The 14,457-nt window shown below is 41.5% G+C and overlaps 1 protein-coding gene across 5 annotated transcripts in view; it reads right to left on the minus strand.

The window, feature by feature from the left end:
- The window catches only part of LOC145344156 (dedicator of cytokinesis protein 4-like), a 410,020-nt gene that overhangs the window by 178,687 nt on the left and 216,876 nt on the right, over nucleotides 1-14,457 (minus strand). For all 5 annotated transcript variants that reach the window (XM_080191055.1, XM_080191054.1, XM_080191053.1 and 2 more), the window contains exons 16-21: nucleotides 9,517-9,623; nucleotides 8,089-8,242; nucleotides 3,802-3,899; nucleotides 3,609-3,692; nucleotides 2,892-2,992; nucleotides 1,733-1,814 (exon numbers count right to left, since the gene is read on the minus strand). In XM_080191055.1, coding sequence (XP_080047181.1) covers nucleotides 1,733-1,814; nucleotides 2,892-2,992; nucleotides 3,609-3,692; nucleotides 3,802-3,899; nucleotides 8,089-8,242; nucleotides 9,517-9,623 — 626 coding nt within the window. The remainder of the gene's footprint in view (nucleotides 1-1,732; nucleotides 1,815-2,891; nucleotides 2,993-3,608; nucleotides 3,693-3,801; nucleotides 3,900-8,088; nucleotides 8,243-9,516; nucleotides 9,624-14,457) is intronic.

The following is a 14,457-nucleotide window of genomic DNA, read 5'->3' on the forward strand; positions in this document are numbered from 1 at the left end:
GAGGTCACATACTGTCGACTCAAGACCGGCTTCTTCTCTGTTGCCATCAGACTTTTGAATGGACCATTAAATTGCATTAAGTTGACCTTTCTCTACACCCTAGCTATGACTGTAACACTGCATTCTGCACTCTCTTGTTTCCTTCTCTATGAACAGTATGATTTGTCTGTATAGCGCAAGAAACAATACTTTTCACTGCATGCTAAAAATGTGACAATAATAAATCAAAAAGAATACACACAACTTAATTTTAATTCTATACTAATCATGATAGCCCAGATTTAGCAGTCAGCAGAGAATGAACAGAGCTTGCTGTTCATTATGCTCCCACTTAGACTGTGATTTGCAGTTGTCAGTCATAACTGCATGGCACCTCCACAGGGTATCTGGGACCTGTGTGAACAGGCCAAGCAACAGCAGGGATGAAATCCAAGTCTCCATCCGCAGGGTCAAATGGACTCAGTGAATCACAGTTGATTTTCCACAATGCCAATTTGTATTTTCCATCGACTTTGAAAATATTGCCCAGATTTTTAATTTCAGACCAAAGGAATCAAAAAGCGTTTGAACTATCATTCGGTGAATCTTAGTGGAATGAAAATTGGGCAGAGTGAAGGATCATTTCATAAGTTCATAAGATATAGGAGCAGAATTAGATCATTCAGCCCATTGAATCCGCTCTGCCATTCGATCACGGTTGCTATGTTCCTCATCCCCATTTTCCTACTTTCTCCCCATAACCTTTCAGCCCATTACCAATTAAAAATCTTTCTAACTTCTCCTTAAATTTACTCAGTGTCCCAGCATCCACTGCACTTTGGGGCAGTGAATTCCACAGATTCACCATGCTTTGGGAGAAGAAGTTTCTCCTCAACTCTGTTTTAAGTTTGCAACCCCTTATCCTAAGACGATGATAACCGCTCTCCTTAGAATGCCCCACCAGCGAAAGCATTCACTCCGTGTCTACTTTACCCATACCTTTTATCATCTTGAATACCTCAATTTGATCTCCCTTCATTCTTCTAAACTCCAGACAGTGTAGGCCTAAACTGTTCAATCTCCCTTTATATGACAAACTCCTCATCTCTGGAATCAATCTAGTGAACCTCCTCTGAACTGCCTCCAATGCCACTACATCTTTCCTCAAATACGGGGACCAAAACTGTGCAGGTTTGTTATAAGCATGTTTTGTGCTGCTGGCTTAGACCACGTTAACCTTCACTCTATCTCTTCAAATGAACTAAGAATCCTTACTGACATATGCAGTTGAAACCGGGAAATGTAAGTTTGAATATTTAATCTAAAACAGAACCTTGTACAGAAAGCAAGAGAGAGGGAAGGAAAGATGGGTTTAAAAGATGAAAGACACAGAGAAAACTATAAACAATTACATATATCTCCAACAGCAAATTTCTGATGTTTGCATTTTAAATTATGGAATGGAAGTTGCTTCCAATTTATGTTTAGTAATAGTGAGTATCAATAGCCTCACACTTCCTATAACTTAAAAATCTGGACCCTTGAGTTTTATGAGTTTTGCACAAGTCTCCTGAAGCACTATAGTGATTATCTCACTGTAGATGCAGCAACTATTCACTCATGCATTATTTATGAAATGAAGTATGTCCCCAAGTTTCAATATTGTAGTAAAATAGAAGGTTGAACTCTAGCTGTAAAGTCTTTAATATCCCCATTAAAAAAAAATTTATTGGTGAACACAACAAATGCTTACCCTCAGCACATCCTGAATATGCTCCTGTCGCTCTGCTTCTATTGACCGATCAATGTACCTTTTCAGCACTTTTATAAGGTCTCTGAGACAAGAAAAAGACAGTAAATGCTTTGAAAAAAAAAATTTTCTCCTCATTCTCCATGTTAATAAGACAGATAGGCCAGTCACTGTTCCCTTAAGATCTCTACAATGCAGGAAGAGGCTATATGGCCTATCGAGTCTGCACCAACTCTCCAAAACAGCACCTTACACAGGCCCAACACTGCACCCTATCCCTCTAACCATGCACATTTACTATGGCTAATCTACCTAACCTGCACATTTTTGGACAGTATGGGACAATTCAGCATCACCAATCCACAAATTTGCACACCTTTGGACGGTGGGGGGAAACCAGAGTACCCGGAAAAAACTCCACACAGTCACCCAAGGCCGAAATTGAACCCAGGTCCCTGGTGCCGTGAGACAGCAGTGCTAAACACTGTGCTATTTCTGATGTTTGCGCTTAAATTATGGAATGGAAGTTGCTTCCAATTTATACTTAGTAATAGTGGGCATCAATAGCCTCATTCTTATAATGACTTAAAAATCTGGACTCTTGGGTTTTGAACAAGTCTCCTGAACCACAGAGATTATCTCACGGGTACATACTGCAACTATTTAATCACGCATTATTTATGAAGTGAAGTATGTCCCCAAGGTTCAATATTATAATAAAATAAAAGGTTGAAATCTCCATTCATAATGTATTGAAACCAATTGCTATGATGCTTGCAAGAACAGCCTGCGGTAACATCTTCTCCAATTATCTTGATTTTTACTTAGAAAAGTTTGGTCTCAATTTGAGGCCTGTAATATGTAGGAATTATGGATCTAAATTAACATTCACTACTGTACAGAGCTGGGATGTCTTCTAACATTCTAGCTATATATATTGAAACATTTTCATTCACTCATAATACATCTGAACTCGGAAAGCTGTAATATTTCTTGAACCAACACTTTTTAAACACAGCCGTAATGAACTATGAGTTTGTCGTCAGTTTTGTCGATATCAGAATAATTTTGCTGAAACGTCTATGACTTTGATTGTGAACTGGCTAGAAGGGATTATTGAAGCAGCACTGTGATATAGTTAAGCCAACAATAATGTCAGTACCTGTAAGCCAACGCTCCTGCAAAATGACTCTCTATGTAGGTATCCATGACTGGCTTAAAATGCTGAAATTTGATGTCCTGCAGCAAATTGATTATGTGAACCTGCAATATATAATTGTATTTGAAACAAAAATGTTCTTACAAATACAGTGCACTGGGATATACCTCATGTCATTAGAAATTTGTTTGGAATATTTGGTATCTGCAAATTAAAATGAAAAGTTAAATTATTCAGAGGATGATGTAATCAGTGAGGAAGTACACTGACTTCAGTGAATGGATGTTGAACTAGCTGAAAGTGCAACAAAAAATGTCTTAACAGGTAAAAGGGAGGTACAATAAAATGTAATTCCATATACCACAGGCAATTTAGTTTCTGATTACATTAAATCCTCCAAAACAGACAAATGGCAATGATCTTACGTGCCGTTCATGCCACGCTCCCACTGCAGCAAGGTCAGAGAATTTGGCGGCCAGCCAAATCCCCCTTCACTGTGGCGGGATGGGAAATTCCCACCGGCATGAAAGGTGATAAGATTCCAGCCAAAGAGAATTGGAAGTTATCTTTAAAAATTGAAAGCAAATCGCTTTCAAATTAGATTCCAGTTTAAAACACAGGAGTGTCATTCATTATAAGAGCATGAATGTGGATTACTCAGATCACTGCTGTCTATCACCCTAGGTAGTTGTTCCAAAGTGACATAGCAAAGATACTCACCAATGAATCAAAAACCTTCAATCCATATTTCTGTGGATTTTCATCCAAAATTCCAAATAATGCATCCAATGTGTCTTGCAGAAACTACAAAAGGAATTCAAGTGAGAGTTTCGAATCACTGATCTTCCCAGCAAACCAAAGACCATTTTACACAACATGCTGTGGATGTATCAAGTTACGCAAAGCTTTCTACCTTAACTATTTCTGCACCATCTATATCTTTGAATTTTGAAAGGATGTCACTTATTCTTTCTGGGTGGGCTCTCCATTTCAGAAAATCTAGTAAATCTCCTAAAAAGTAGATTGTGGAAAAGGTAAATGAATGTTTTAAAAATTGAACAGTGAAACAACATTACTATACATGTCTGAAATAACTGTACAACTACAACAGTCGAAACCAGAAGCGTGTGCAAGAAAACTCAGCGTCGTGTTGCTTATATACAGACAAAACATAAAAACGTAGGAACAGAAGTAGATAAATTCAGCCCTTCCAGCCTGCTCCGTCATTCTACCAGATCATGGCTGATCTCTCCCTGGTCTGAAATCCACTTCCCCACCTGTTCCCCATTTCTCCTATTTTTTTTTTAATTAGAAAAGTATCTATCTCTTTCTTGAAACCATTCAATGATTCAGTCGCCACTGCCTAGTGGGACAGCAGGTTCCACAAATTCCCCACCCTCTAACAGAAATAATTCCACCACATTTCCGTTTTAAACCTACCACCTCTCAACCTGTACCTGTAACCTTCCTGTTCTGGATTGCCCCATAAGAGGAAACATTTGGTCCACATTTACTTTATCGATCCTTCTTAAAATGTTATACATCTCAATTAGATCCCCTCTCAACCTTCTAAACACCAGCGAGAATAAGCCCCAAACTGCTTAATCTCTTCTCATTTGTCAACCCTTTCACCGGATTGATTCCGGGGGTGAATCTCCTCTGAGCTGCCTCTACTGCCACCACATCCTTCCTCAAATAAGGAGACCAAAACTGGACACAATACTCCAACATCCTACACAAAGAGCTTTTCTACACACTAAGTAAAACAAAGTGCTGGATATACCCAGTTCAGGCAGTCGCTGTGAAAGGGGAAAGATGAAACTAACTTTATGCATCTTATGAACTATAGCAGAGTTAGGTTGCTGACATTGAATACTCACTATACAAACCCAACTTGTGCTGCAACAACAGGCTTTGCTTGTTTTCAAAAATTCAGCTTGCATTGTTCAAAGTAAATCAGATTAGAATAGGGAATAAAACTATGTACAGGATTTTACTGTTGGCCTCAGGACCCTGAATGTTAGGATCAAATCAAGATCCCAATTCCGCACTTGCCAGGAGCCAGAGTGGTGAAGCGATATTTCTTCATTGCTGCCTTCGAGCTCACTGCCCAAAGAAAGGCGGGTGAGATTTCGATGTTACTGTCTCAATCAGAGGACCCTGAAAGCCTCTGCACTCCACAGGGGCTTCTAACTGGAGGCTCCTTCAGAGAGGTCAGTATAAATTAAAAGTACACTATGGCCAAGGGTCGAAGAGCATGAGGAATGGAGTGGAAAGCCTCCAAGTGTTTAGATACACTGGGGTGAACTTGCCTTCATGCAACCCCTTTCAAATGTCATGGAGCCACCAGCTGCAAAAAACTGGCGGACTCCACGCAGACAGATTTTGGAGATAGTGACCTCAATAATTCAGTTAGATTTAGGATAGTTATGGAAAAGGATAAAGATGGGCCCAGTATAAAACAGAAGACATGGGTACATTCCTCAATGAATATTTTGTGTTGATCTTCACATAGGAATTGAACAACATGGGTGTAGACATCAGGGTGGAAATCTGTGAAATATTACAAGAAATTAACATAAAGAGAAAAGGTACTAACAGGTCTAGCAACCTTAAAAAAGGGATTAAATCAACTCAGGTGAGATATGCCCTAGGCTGTTGAGGGAGACAAGGGAGGAGATATCAGGGGCACTTAAAGTAATTTTCAATTTTCATTTTCCTTTCTGTCCATAGGTGAGGTGCAGAGGACTGCTAACATTGTCCTATTATTAAAAAAAGAGAGGACGGGATAGGCCAGGAAACTATAGGTCAATTTTGTAACTTCTGGGGTGGGGGGGGGGCGGCGGCGGTGGAGAAGAGAGTTGGTGGTGGGAAGATGAGATACATCTACACTTGGATAGATGCAGATTAATTGGGGATAGTCAGCATAGATTTGTTAGGCGAAGGTCATATTTAACAGATTGAATCAAATTTTTTGAGGTGGTAATCAGAATGTTGATGAGGGTAATGCATTTGATGTGGTCTATGTGGACTTCGGCAAGGCTTTTGATAAGGTCTCTCATGGCACGCTGGTCAAGAAAGTAAGGGCCCATGGGATCCAAGGCAAAGTGGTACATTGGGACCAAAATTGGCTGAGAAGTAGGAAGCAGAGGGTGATGGTAGAGGGATGCTTCTGTGGCTGGAAGTCTGTTTCCAGTGGGATTCCACGCAGCTCAGTGCTGGGGCCCCTGATATTGGTAGTATGCATTAATGTTTGGACTTAAATGTAGAAGGAATGATCAAAAAGTTTGTGAATGACATGAAAATTGGTAGGGTGGTAAATAGCGAGGAGGATAGTCTTAAGTTGCAGGAGGATATCAATGGACTGGTCAGATGGGTAGAGCAGTGGCAAATGGGGAGTCCAACCCAGAAAAATGTGAGGAAATGCAGTTGGGGAGGGCTAACAAGGCAAGGATTACATTATGAATGGTAGGATCCTGGAAGGTACTGAAGATCAAAGGGATCTTGGAGTGCATATCCACAGATCACTGAAGGTGGCAGGACAATAGATAAAATGGTTAAAAAGGCATGTGGGATACATAGATTTACAAATGCAGGGAGGTCATGCTGGAACTGTATAAAAAGCTGGTGGGGCCACAACTGGAATACTGTGCGCAGTTCCAGTCACTGTATTATAGTAAGGATGTAATTGCACTAGAGAGGACACAGAGGAGATTTACCAGGAAATTGCCTGGGCTGGTGATGGGTCTGAGCTGTGAGGAAAGATTAGATAGGCTGGGTCTGTTTTCCTTAGAGCAGCGAAGGTTGAAAATGGACTGATAGAAATGCATGAAAGGCAGAGATAGGGTGGATAGGAGAGTACTTTCCCCATTAGTAGAGGGGTGAATAACCAGGGGGCATAGATTTAAAGTAAGAGGCAAAAAGCTAACAAGGGAATTGAGGACAAACCTTTTGACCCAGAGGGTGGTGGGAGTCTGGAACTCACTGCCTGAAAGGGGGGTTGAGTTAGAAACGCTCATTTAGGAAGTATTTAGATATTCACTTGGGCTGTCAGAACCTCCAGGGATATGGGCCAAGTGCTGGAAAATGGGATTAGTGTAGTCAGATCTTTGTTGGCCAGCATGGATACTATGGGCTGAATGGCCTCTTTATGCGCTGTAAGTGTCTATGGCAGATGCTGATACACTGGTTGGTCCTCTAACAGGGGCCCTTATTATTTTGGCTGTTAGTTTCCATTCAGTGAACGGCCAATCAACAGCTAGTCCCTCTGCTGGGGAACATTCCCAGTGGCAAAAATGCATCTCCTGCCCCCCCTGCTGATGAAAGCATCAGCAAACACCCTCAACTTCTGATGTTATGATGTACTGTATGAAGCATTACATGCTATACTAACCAATAGAACTTAAGGCACCATTGTGGTTGGAGCTATTCAACACCAGTTAGGACAAGGCAGCCCACCTAGTCCACACCTCTTTCACTGGGCTCAATATTAACACACACTATCATTGTAGCTATGGTACATGCTATCTACAGCTTGCACTGTATAATCTTATCTGGAGTATTTTGACAGCACTACCCACCCCCGAGACCTCTACCAACAAGGACAACAGTAGCAGTGTCATAGAATAAAAACATTAGTTCCAAGTTCCTCTCCAAACCACGCCATCCTGCCACGGGCATATATCACTGTCCCTTCATCATCGCTGTAGTAATGTCCAACAGTTCCCTATTTATGACCATTGTAGGAACACCATCACCACTAGGATTTCATTGGTTCAACTAAGGTACCCTACCGCCATCTTCTCAGGGCAGCAAGGGAGTGGGCATTAAACGTAACCTTTTCAGATCCACTACAAACAAACAAAACAATAACACAATGTCTGGGAATACACCATACAGAGCATTACAGTCTTTCATAGTACTTAAAAACAGAAGGGCTTCTATTATTTTTCCACAGTGTATTTTACAATAAATGACTGAGTCATTTTAGTTTGCCAAGTACTAATGTTGAACAATCTAAAAAGGCAGGTAAACCTGATAACTTGGATCTGTTCGAATGTTTAAACATCCTGTTAACAATGAAAACATGTTCAATTCCACAATACCCAAGTTCTAGATTCCTCCTCATCAGCATTATCTCTCTTTCCAACGTGACACTGAGCTCTGAAGACTGCCAAGTACATTCACTCCATTTCTTTACCATTCTGAGTGAGCTTAGTAGAGCACAGAAAAGATGAGATCCAAAACGTCTCCTTGGAAGCTTTGATCGGTTGGCTGTTGCCATGGAGATTCCCTTTACAATACTGGAGTTTGAGGTAGGAAGAAGGGTCCTGAAAGTTGGTGTTTTCTTCACACTGAAAAATGGAAATTTGCAATTTTTATCAGCCTTTGCCAAGTCATAATGTTTTAATAACAAACATTATCACTGCACTGTTGTCAAACTGCCATAGCCACGCAGACTGTGTATCTGCAACATGTTTGTACGTAGCTAACAGTAATGTAGGTTTTTTTTGAGACTGATTAAATGGATGGGTTGGGAACCAGATAACCCGAGTGTGGGAAGTTTTCAGTAAGGTAGCATTGCCCATTTTGCAATCATATTCTTGGCCACAGGTCAATGCCACTGATACTGGAACACAGAAGCCAAAATGTCTAGGCCACAATCCTGACAGTTATGCTGGGATTGTGCCTGATGACACTCCCCAGCACTGAGCCTAATAACGATGAAAGTCAGTGGCACACCATTTGCGTGGAGCTGGTGGGTGCCCACGCTATTACATGTGCATTTCCAGAGCTTACCTGTCCCTGATGCTGATAAAATTGAGCTCTGCCTACCCATTTATTAGTGAAGGAAGTTGCCAGACAGTTGGTCACTCCTTTTAAAAGGTGACTTGGTTTGCCTCTCAATGACAAATACTTTGCCAAATATAAAACACTTGCTCAAATATTCTGTCCAGCAAGGACAAACTCACCTTCCTCAATCTTTTCTCAGTGAAGGAACCAGAGCAGCATCCTGCTCATTTTATGAGGCTCCATTACAGGCAATAAAAACGTCCCTATGGGTTCAATGCATGCAGTGTTCTACATTGCGACAAACCAGTGCCTTTTATAGTAATATCACCTTCTTTTCCTGTCCTTGTACTAGTGCAACCCAAAATCACATTGTCTGTTTACTGCCATGTGGAAATACATGATGTGGAGATGCTGGTGTTGGGCTGGGGCAAACACAGTAAGAAGTTTCACAACACCAGGTTAAAGTCCAACAGGTTTATTTGGTAGTAAACGCCACTAGCTTTGGGGATTTGCCCCATCGTCAGGTGAGAAATATACACAGAGCAACTATGTACACAATTAGCAAGATCTCAACTAACAGTGATTTTACTTCTCAATTCAGCGGCCAAGATATACTCCAAAATTCTTACATTGATCCATCTATTTTGATTTATCATCATTTCCATTGTGTGCTGAATGCAACAGAACCTTAGCACCAAGGTGCATGGAACCACTTAATGACGGTTCAGCAGTGACTGGTCCACAGCACTGTCCATTCAGAAGTACTCTGATTACAATTTCACTCTGGTTACAATTAGAGCCCTTACTGATTCAATTATACTCAAAGTGCAATTACCTTGTGGACTATCAGTTCATGAATACCATCTGGCAATGTTCTCCCATCTTCTTGCATCAGGGGAACGAAGGAGAACCCAAAAAGCTTTTTTTCACCTTTTTCCTTGGCTAGGAACAAAATATGAATTAATAGAATCATAGAATACCTACAGTGCAGAAAGATGCCACTTGGCCCATTGAGTCTGCACTGACTCTCCAAAACCAGGTCCTCCCCTCCACCCTATTCCTATAACCCTACGCATTTACCATGGCTACTCCAGCTAACTCAGACATCTTGGAACACCAAGTGCCAATTTAGCATAGCTAATCCATCTAACCTGCACATCTTTGGACTGAGTGGGGAAACCAGCGCACCCGGAGGAAACCCAGGCAGACGTGGGGAGAACATGCAAACTCCACACAGACAGTCACCTAAGGTTAAAATTGAGCTGAAGTTCCTGGCGCTGTGAGGCAGCAGTGCTAACTACTATTCTATCATGTCACCCTAACAGTTATTGTGAAGATCTGCCACCTAAAAGCTGCATACTTGGCATAAAAACAAAACTAGAATTAGAAAAGTCTCAAATTTTAGGTATGTTCAGAAAATGGTTACAAAAAAAGGAAAAAACTTCAACATCTTACTGTTCCAAGAGGCCTTAGGTTCAGAAATTGTGCTTTAGAAAATTCCAGTGTTCTTTCCCCTTGAGATTGGTACTAGTGTTTAAAGTGCTATCTAGCCCCTGATCTTATTCCCCAGGGTTTAGATATAGTTTTCCTCTCTGAATGAGATGGTGTCTTAGGGTTTTGTGTTGATGGCCTCAATTATATGAAAGGCACCCACAGGAGTGGGGGTGGTGGAAATTTTATCAAACTTTCTTGGTGTTGGATTAAGGGTAACAGCAGTTGCCACAAATGCAGAGTAAAAACTGGAACCATTCTTCATTCAGGAAGTTAATTCCTGCCAAAACACGATGGCAACTAAACTACTATTTGCTTCCTGAATTAACCGTGCAAGAATTATTCTCTTCAATGTAATGCTTTTTCATGTGAAAAAGAAAGTCCCTCATTTTACACACTTACATTGTGATGTCCAGTGCATCCACAGCAGAAACTATTTCCAATTTAGTAACTTAATGTGCAGTGTGGGGGTCAAGCCATGGGAAGAGTCAACATGGAATGGGTTTGATTTGACTTATTATTGTCATATGTATTATTATAGTGAAAAATATTGTTTCTTGCATGTTATACTGTCAAAGCATCCCGTTAGTAGAGAAGGAAAGGGAAGGGCACAAAATGTAGTGTCACAGTCAAAGCTCGGGTGTAGAGAAAAATCAACCTGATGCGAGGTAGGTCCATGCAGAAATCTGATGGCAACAAGGAAGGAGCTGTTCTTGAGTCGTTTGGTATAGTTTCACCCACAGTGTCATGTAAAGGGGCACATGACCCAGGTCTAGAGGGCAGTCTTGGACTGGACGGAGTTGTGAGCAGATGTTGCACAGAGGCAGCTCCTAGTTTAGACCTTAAGCTCTATATATTTCTATCATTATTAGTCGTTAATAAACGCTTACTGTTCAACTATACAAGACTCAGAACCTTCTTGTGAGATCTAGAGAACTACACACAACATTTTACAACATAGTGACAGTTTTTGGAACAACCCAGAGCTCTCAATGGACATTGATGAGGGGATTTAAAACTGGAAAATTAAAAGAGGCGCATTTTGACCTGCAGAAAAGCACCATAGGAGCTTGGTAGAGAGAAACTCCAAAGCTGAATCAGAAACAGCAGGTAGAAATAAAACTCCACACTGTAGCATAAGACTCTGCTGAATCCCAAAAAAGCCCAACTTCAGAGAGCGTAGAGTCAGAGAACCTCGCAGATCAAGTTGCAAAGCTTAAGTTCTCGACCAAAATAAGTTTTAAAAAAGTTTTAAAGTCAGCAGCAATCAGAATTGTCATTTTAAACGCATTGCATACTGCACAAGTGTCGAGTCACTACCTGATCTTCAGAGTGACAGCTGAGTTTGCTCCGAACAGGGAACAAAAAATTAAATAAAGTAACAAATAATTAGAAGTTAAAAGACTCAGAAAAAGCTGGGAATCAATGGTTTCATGACTCAAAAATGCTTAGATTAGGTAGCAAAGACTCAAGAGACACTGATGAAAGTTTTAAAACACAGAAATCACGTCCATCATAGCTGTAGAAGCTCATCGAAATTGACAAAACCTCACTGTGGAGCTCCTTATGGCAGTGCCACCTCAGATTTCCTAACAGCCTTTAAAGCTGTATTCACTTTTAATTTTAAATGACCATGGATCAGAAATCGACTTTAGGCAAGGAGTCTGGACTGACCCAAGGCTCAGGCCAGTCGAAAAAATGGAAACTTAACAGAACGAGATTCATTAGATACATGATCACCTTCCATCTTTGTGTCTAGATCAGAAGCAAAGAGGCTAACACGCTACTTCATTCAGTAGATCCAACGCCAATGATAGAACAGCTCAACAAGGAATCAATGAATCCTCAGCACAATTTGAAATCAAAATCATTTGATTCGTTTTATTCTGGGCAGTAACATGATCTTTAAAAAGAGCAAAGTTTAAGAAACACGTCCCTCAGCCAAGAGAACCTGTTGATTCCTTCAGTAATGAGCTGGACAGTATAGCTGAAGGCTGTGATTACAGTGGCCTGAAATCAGAGCTAATCAGAGACAGAATTGTTGTCAGTGCGGCAGATGATGCACCCTCAGACATGCTTAAAGCCAAAGAACATTTGACCTTTGAAAAGCCCACTTGGATTATCAAACAATCCTCAATCCATTGACAGCACAGATCATTCTCAAAGGAATGAGAGCAATCCATGATACAGAGTAATTCCCAAGTAAATTCTCCAAGCCCTCTACTCAGTTCCTAGGACACTGTCAGTAACAAAGGCATCATGGCAGACCCACAGAAAACAAAAGCTATCACTGAGTTTGGAAACCCATCCTCAATTCTGGAGCTCCAGGCATTCCTGGGTATGATAAACCAACATTTTTACCAAATCTGAAACAGAACCCATGAGGCACCTTTTCCTGAAAGATCGGGAATGGTGCTGGGGCATACGCCAGGAGCAAAGTATTTGGTTGCATAAAAGCCACGTGGTTCTCAACCAACATGAATCCCTGCCCAAAACCAATTAGTGGATCTTTTGTTTACAGGCCATGGAGCAATCTTAATTTCAGGAGCAAATGGATGGATATGGCCGGCTAGTACATTACACATCCAGAGGATTGACACACAGACAAAGTAAGCCGTGATCGAAAGAAAACTCTTACAGTCACATGGCTTTGCAAAAAGTTTTCAGGCTATGTTATTGGCCTGAATGTCACCGTTGAAACAAACCATAAGCCACTGGTCTCACTGCTGAATCAGAAGGAGCTGGCAAAAATGTTCTCCCAGAATCCAGGGATTCCATCTGCACCTCATGAGGTTCATGTACGACACGGTGTACTTTCAGGACCAAAAAAAACCAAACAACGATGGCACACCTCCCAGGGCCACAGTGAATTTTCAAACAAAACACGATATTAATCTGATTGAGGAGCTGGAATCATATTCCCAAACCAGTGAGACTCCCACAGAAAAATTCCAGCAAATCCGCCAGGGATAAAGGCAAGGTGAGGAATGTGCGCACATCTGCCAACAAGGATAGCCACAGCAGAGACCGAGTGGTAGCACCATGAAGCCTTGGCTCGAACAGCAAAAACTCTTCACCGAATACAAAGGGCTGCTGGCCATTCTGACTGGAGATCCATCAGAACAAATCACAGGAACACTTGGGCAATACCAAAGGCAGAGCACAAGCCCAATCTGTAGGGCAGTGGCCAAGCTTTTTAAGGGCAGTTGAGGACATGATAGCAAACAGCTAAGTGTGTGTGCTATACAAGCAAGGTCAACAGGAACCACACAGTCACACACAGTTCCCATCCAGGCTGTGGGTGTGGTGGGCACTGATTTATTCACTTACACTGGCAGATCCTTCCTCACTGTGGCAGATTACTACTTCTGATGAAGCAATTGTTCACAAACATCGCAGGGGCATGATCTTTAAAAAGAGCAAAGTTTAAGAAACATGTCCCTCAGCCAAGAGAACGTGTTGATTCCTTCAGTACTGGTGGCAGCATTGAAGGAGATGCTCACATGCCATTCCAGACCCAGATGATGTTGGATAGAGGTGCACAATTTGCAAATGAATACTTCACCCAATTTACCACTTTTGGCTTCCAGCATTGCGCCTGTTCTCCAGGATACCCACAATCCAAAGGTGAGGCTGAAAGAAGGATCCGCACCATATAAGCTCTGCTGAAGTAAAACCAACTTACACCTGTTAACCTACAGGTTCACCCAACTACAGTGCGGCTTAGCCCAATCTGAACTCCCGATGATCAGTAAACTCCCTACAAAGCTCCCAATCCTGCCAAAGAAACACTAATACAAAGGTTGGCTGCCAAAAATAACCAAAATATCTAGAACACACGACAGTAATCTGACAGGCAGGAGCAGGCTTCTGCTTACAACAGAAGGTAAACCAGGCAGCTGTCACATTTACACAAGGACGGTAAAGCCTGAATATAAGGACTACGATACAGGAGGTTTTTATTTGCCCAGAGAGGTGATGGAGAGCGATGGTTATACCTTGTCAGTAATCCAAGAAAAAAGTACAGTCAGGAGGGAGCCTCCTCATCTCTCGAGGTGACCCTTCCACACTGGAGAGAAATTGAAAATGGTGACCAAATGCCAGAATTGCCAGTCCACATTGAAAACAATCTCCTATTCATCAAGATTTACCCAGTACCAGAGTCTACCATTCTTCCAACTGTTGTGAAGTCAACATCTGGAAGAACTACAAAGCTACTTGACTGCCTATAGCTGTAAACACAGACTTCTTGGGGGGTGGGGGGGGTGGTGTGGTGGTAAGGGAT

Source organism: Carcharhinus amblyrhynchos, chromosome 6 (genome assembly GCF_965287045.1).
Source record: "Carcharhinus amblyrhynchos chromosome 6, sCarAmb.v2.hapA, whole genome shotgun sequence".
NCBI lineage: Eukaryota > Metazoa > Chordata > Chondrichthyes > Carcharhiniformes > Carcharhinidae > Carcharhinus > Carcharhinus amblyrhynchos.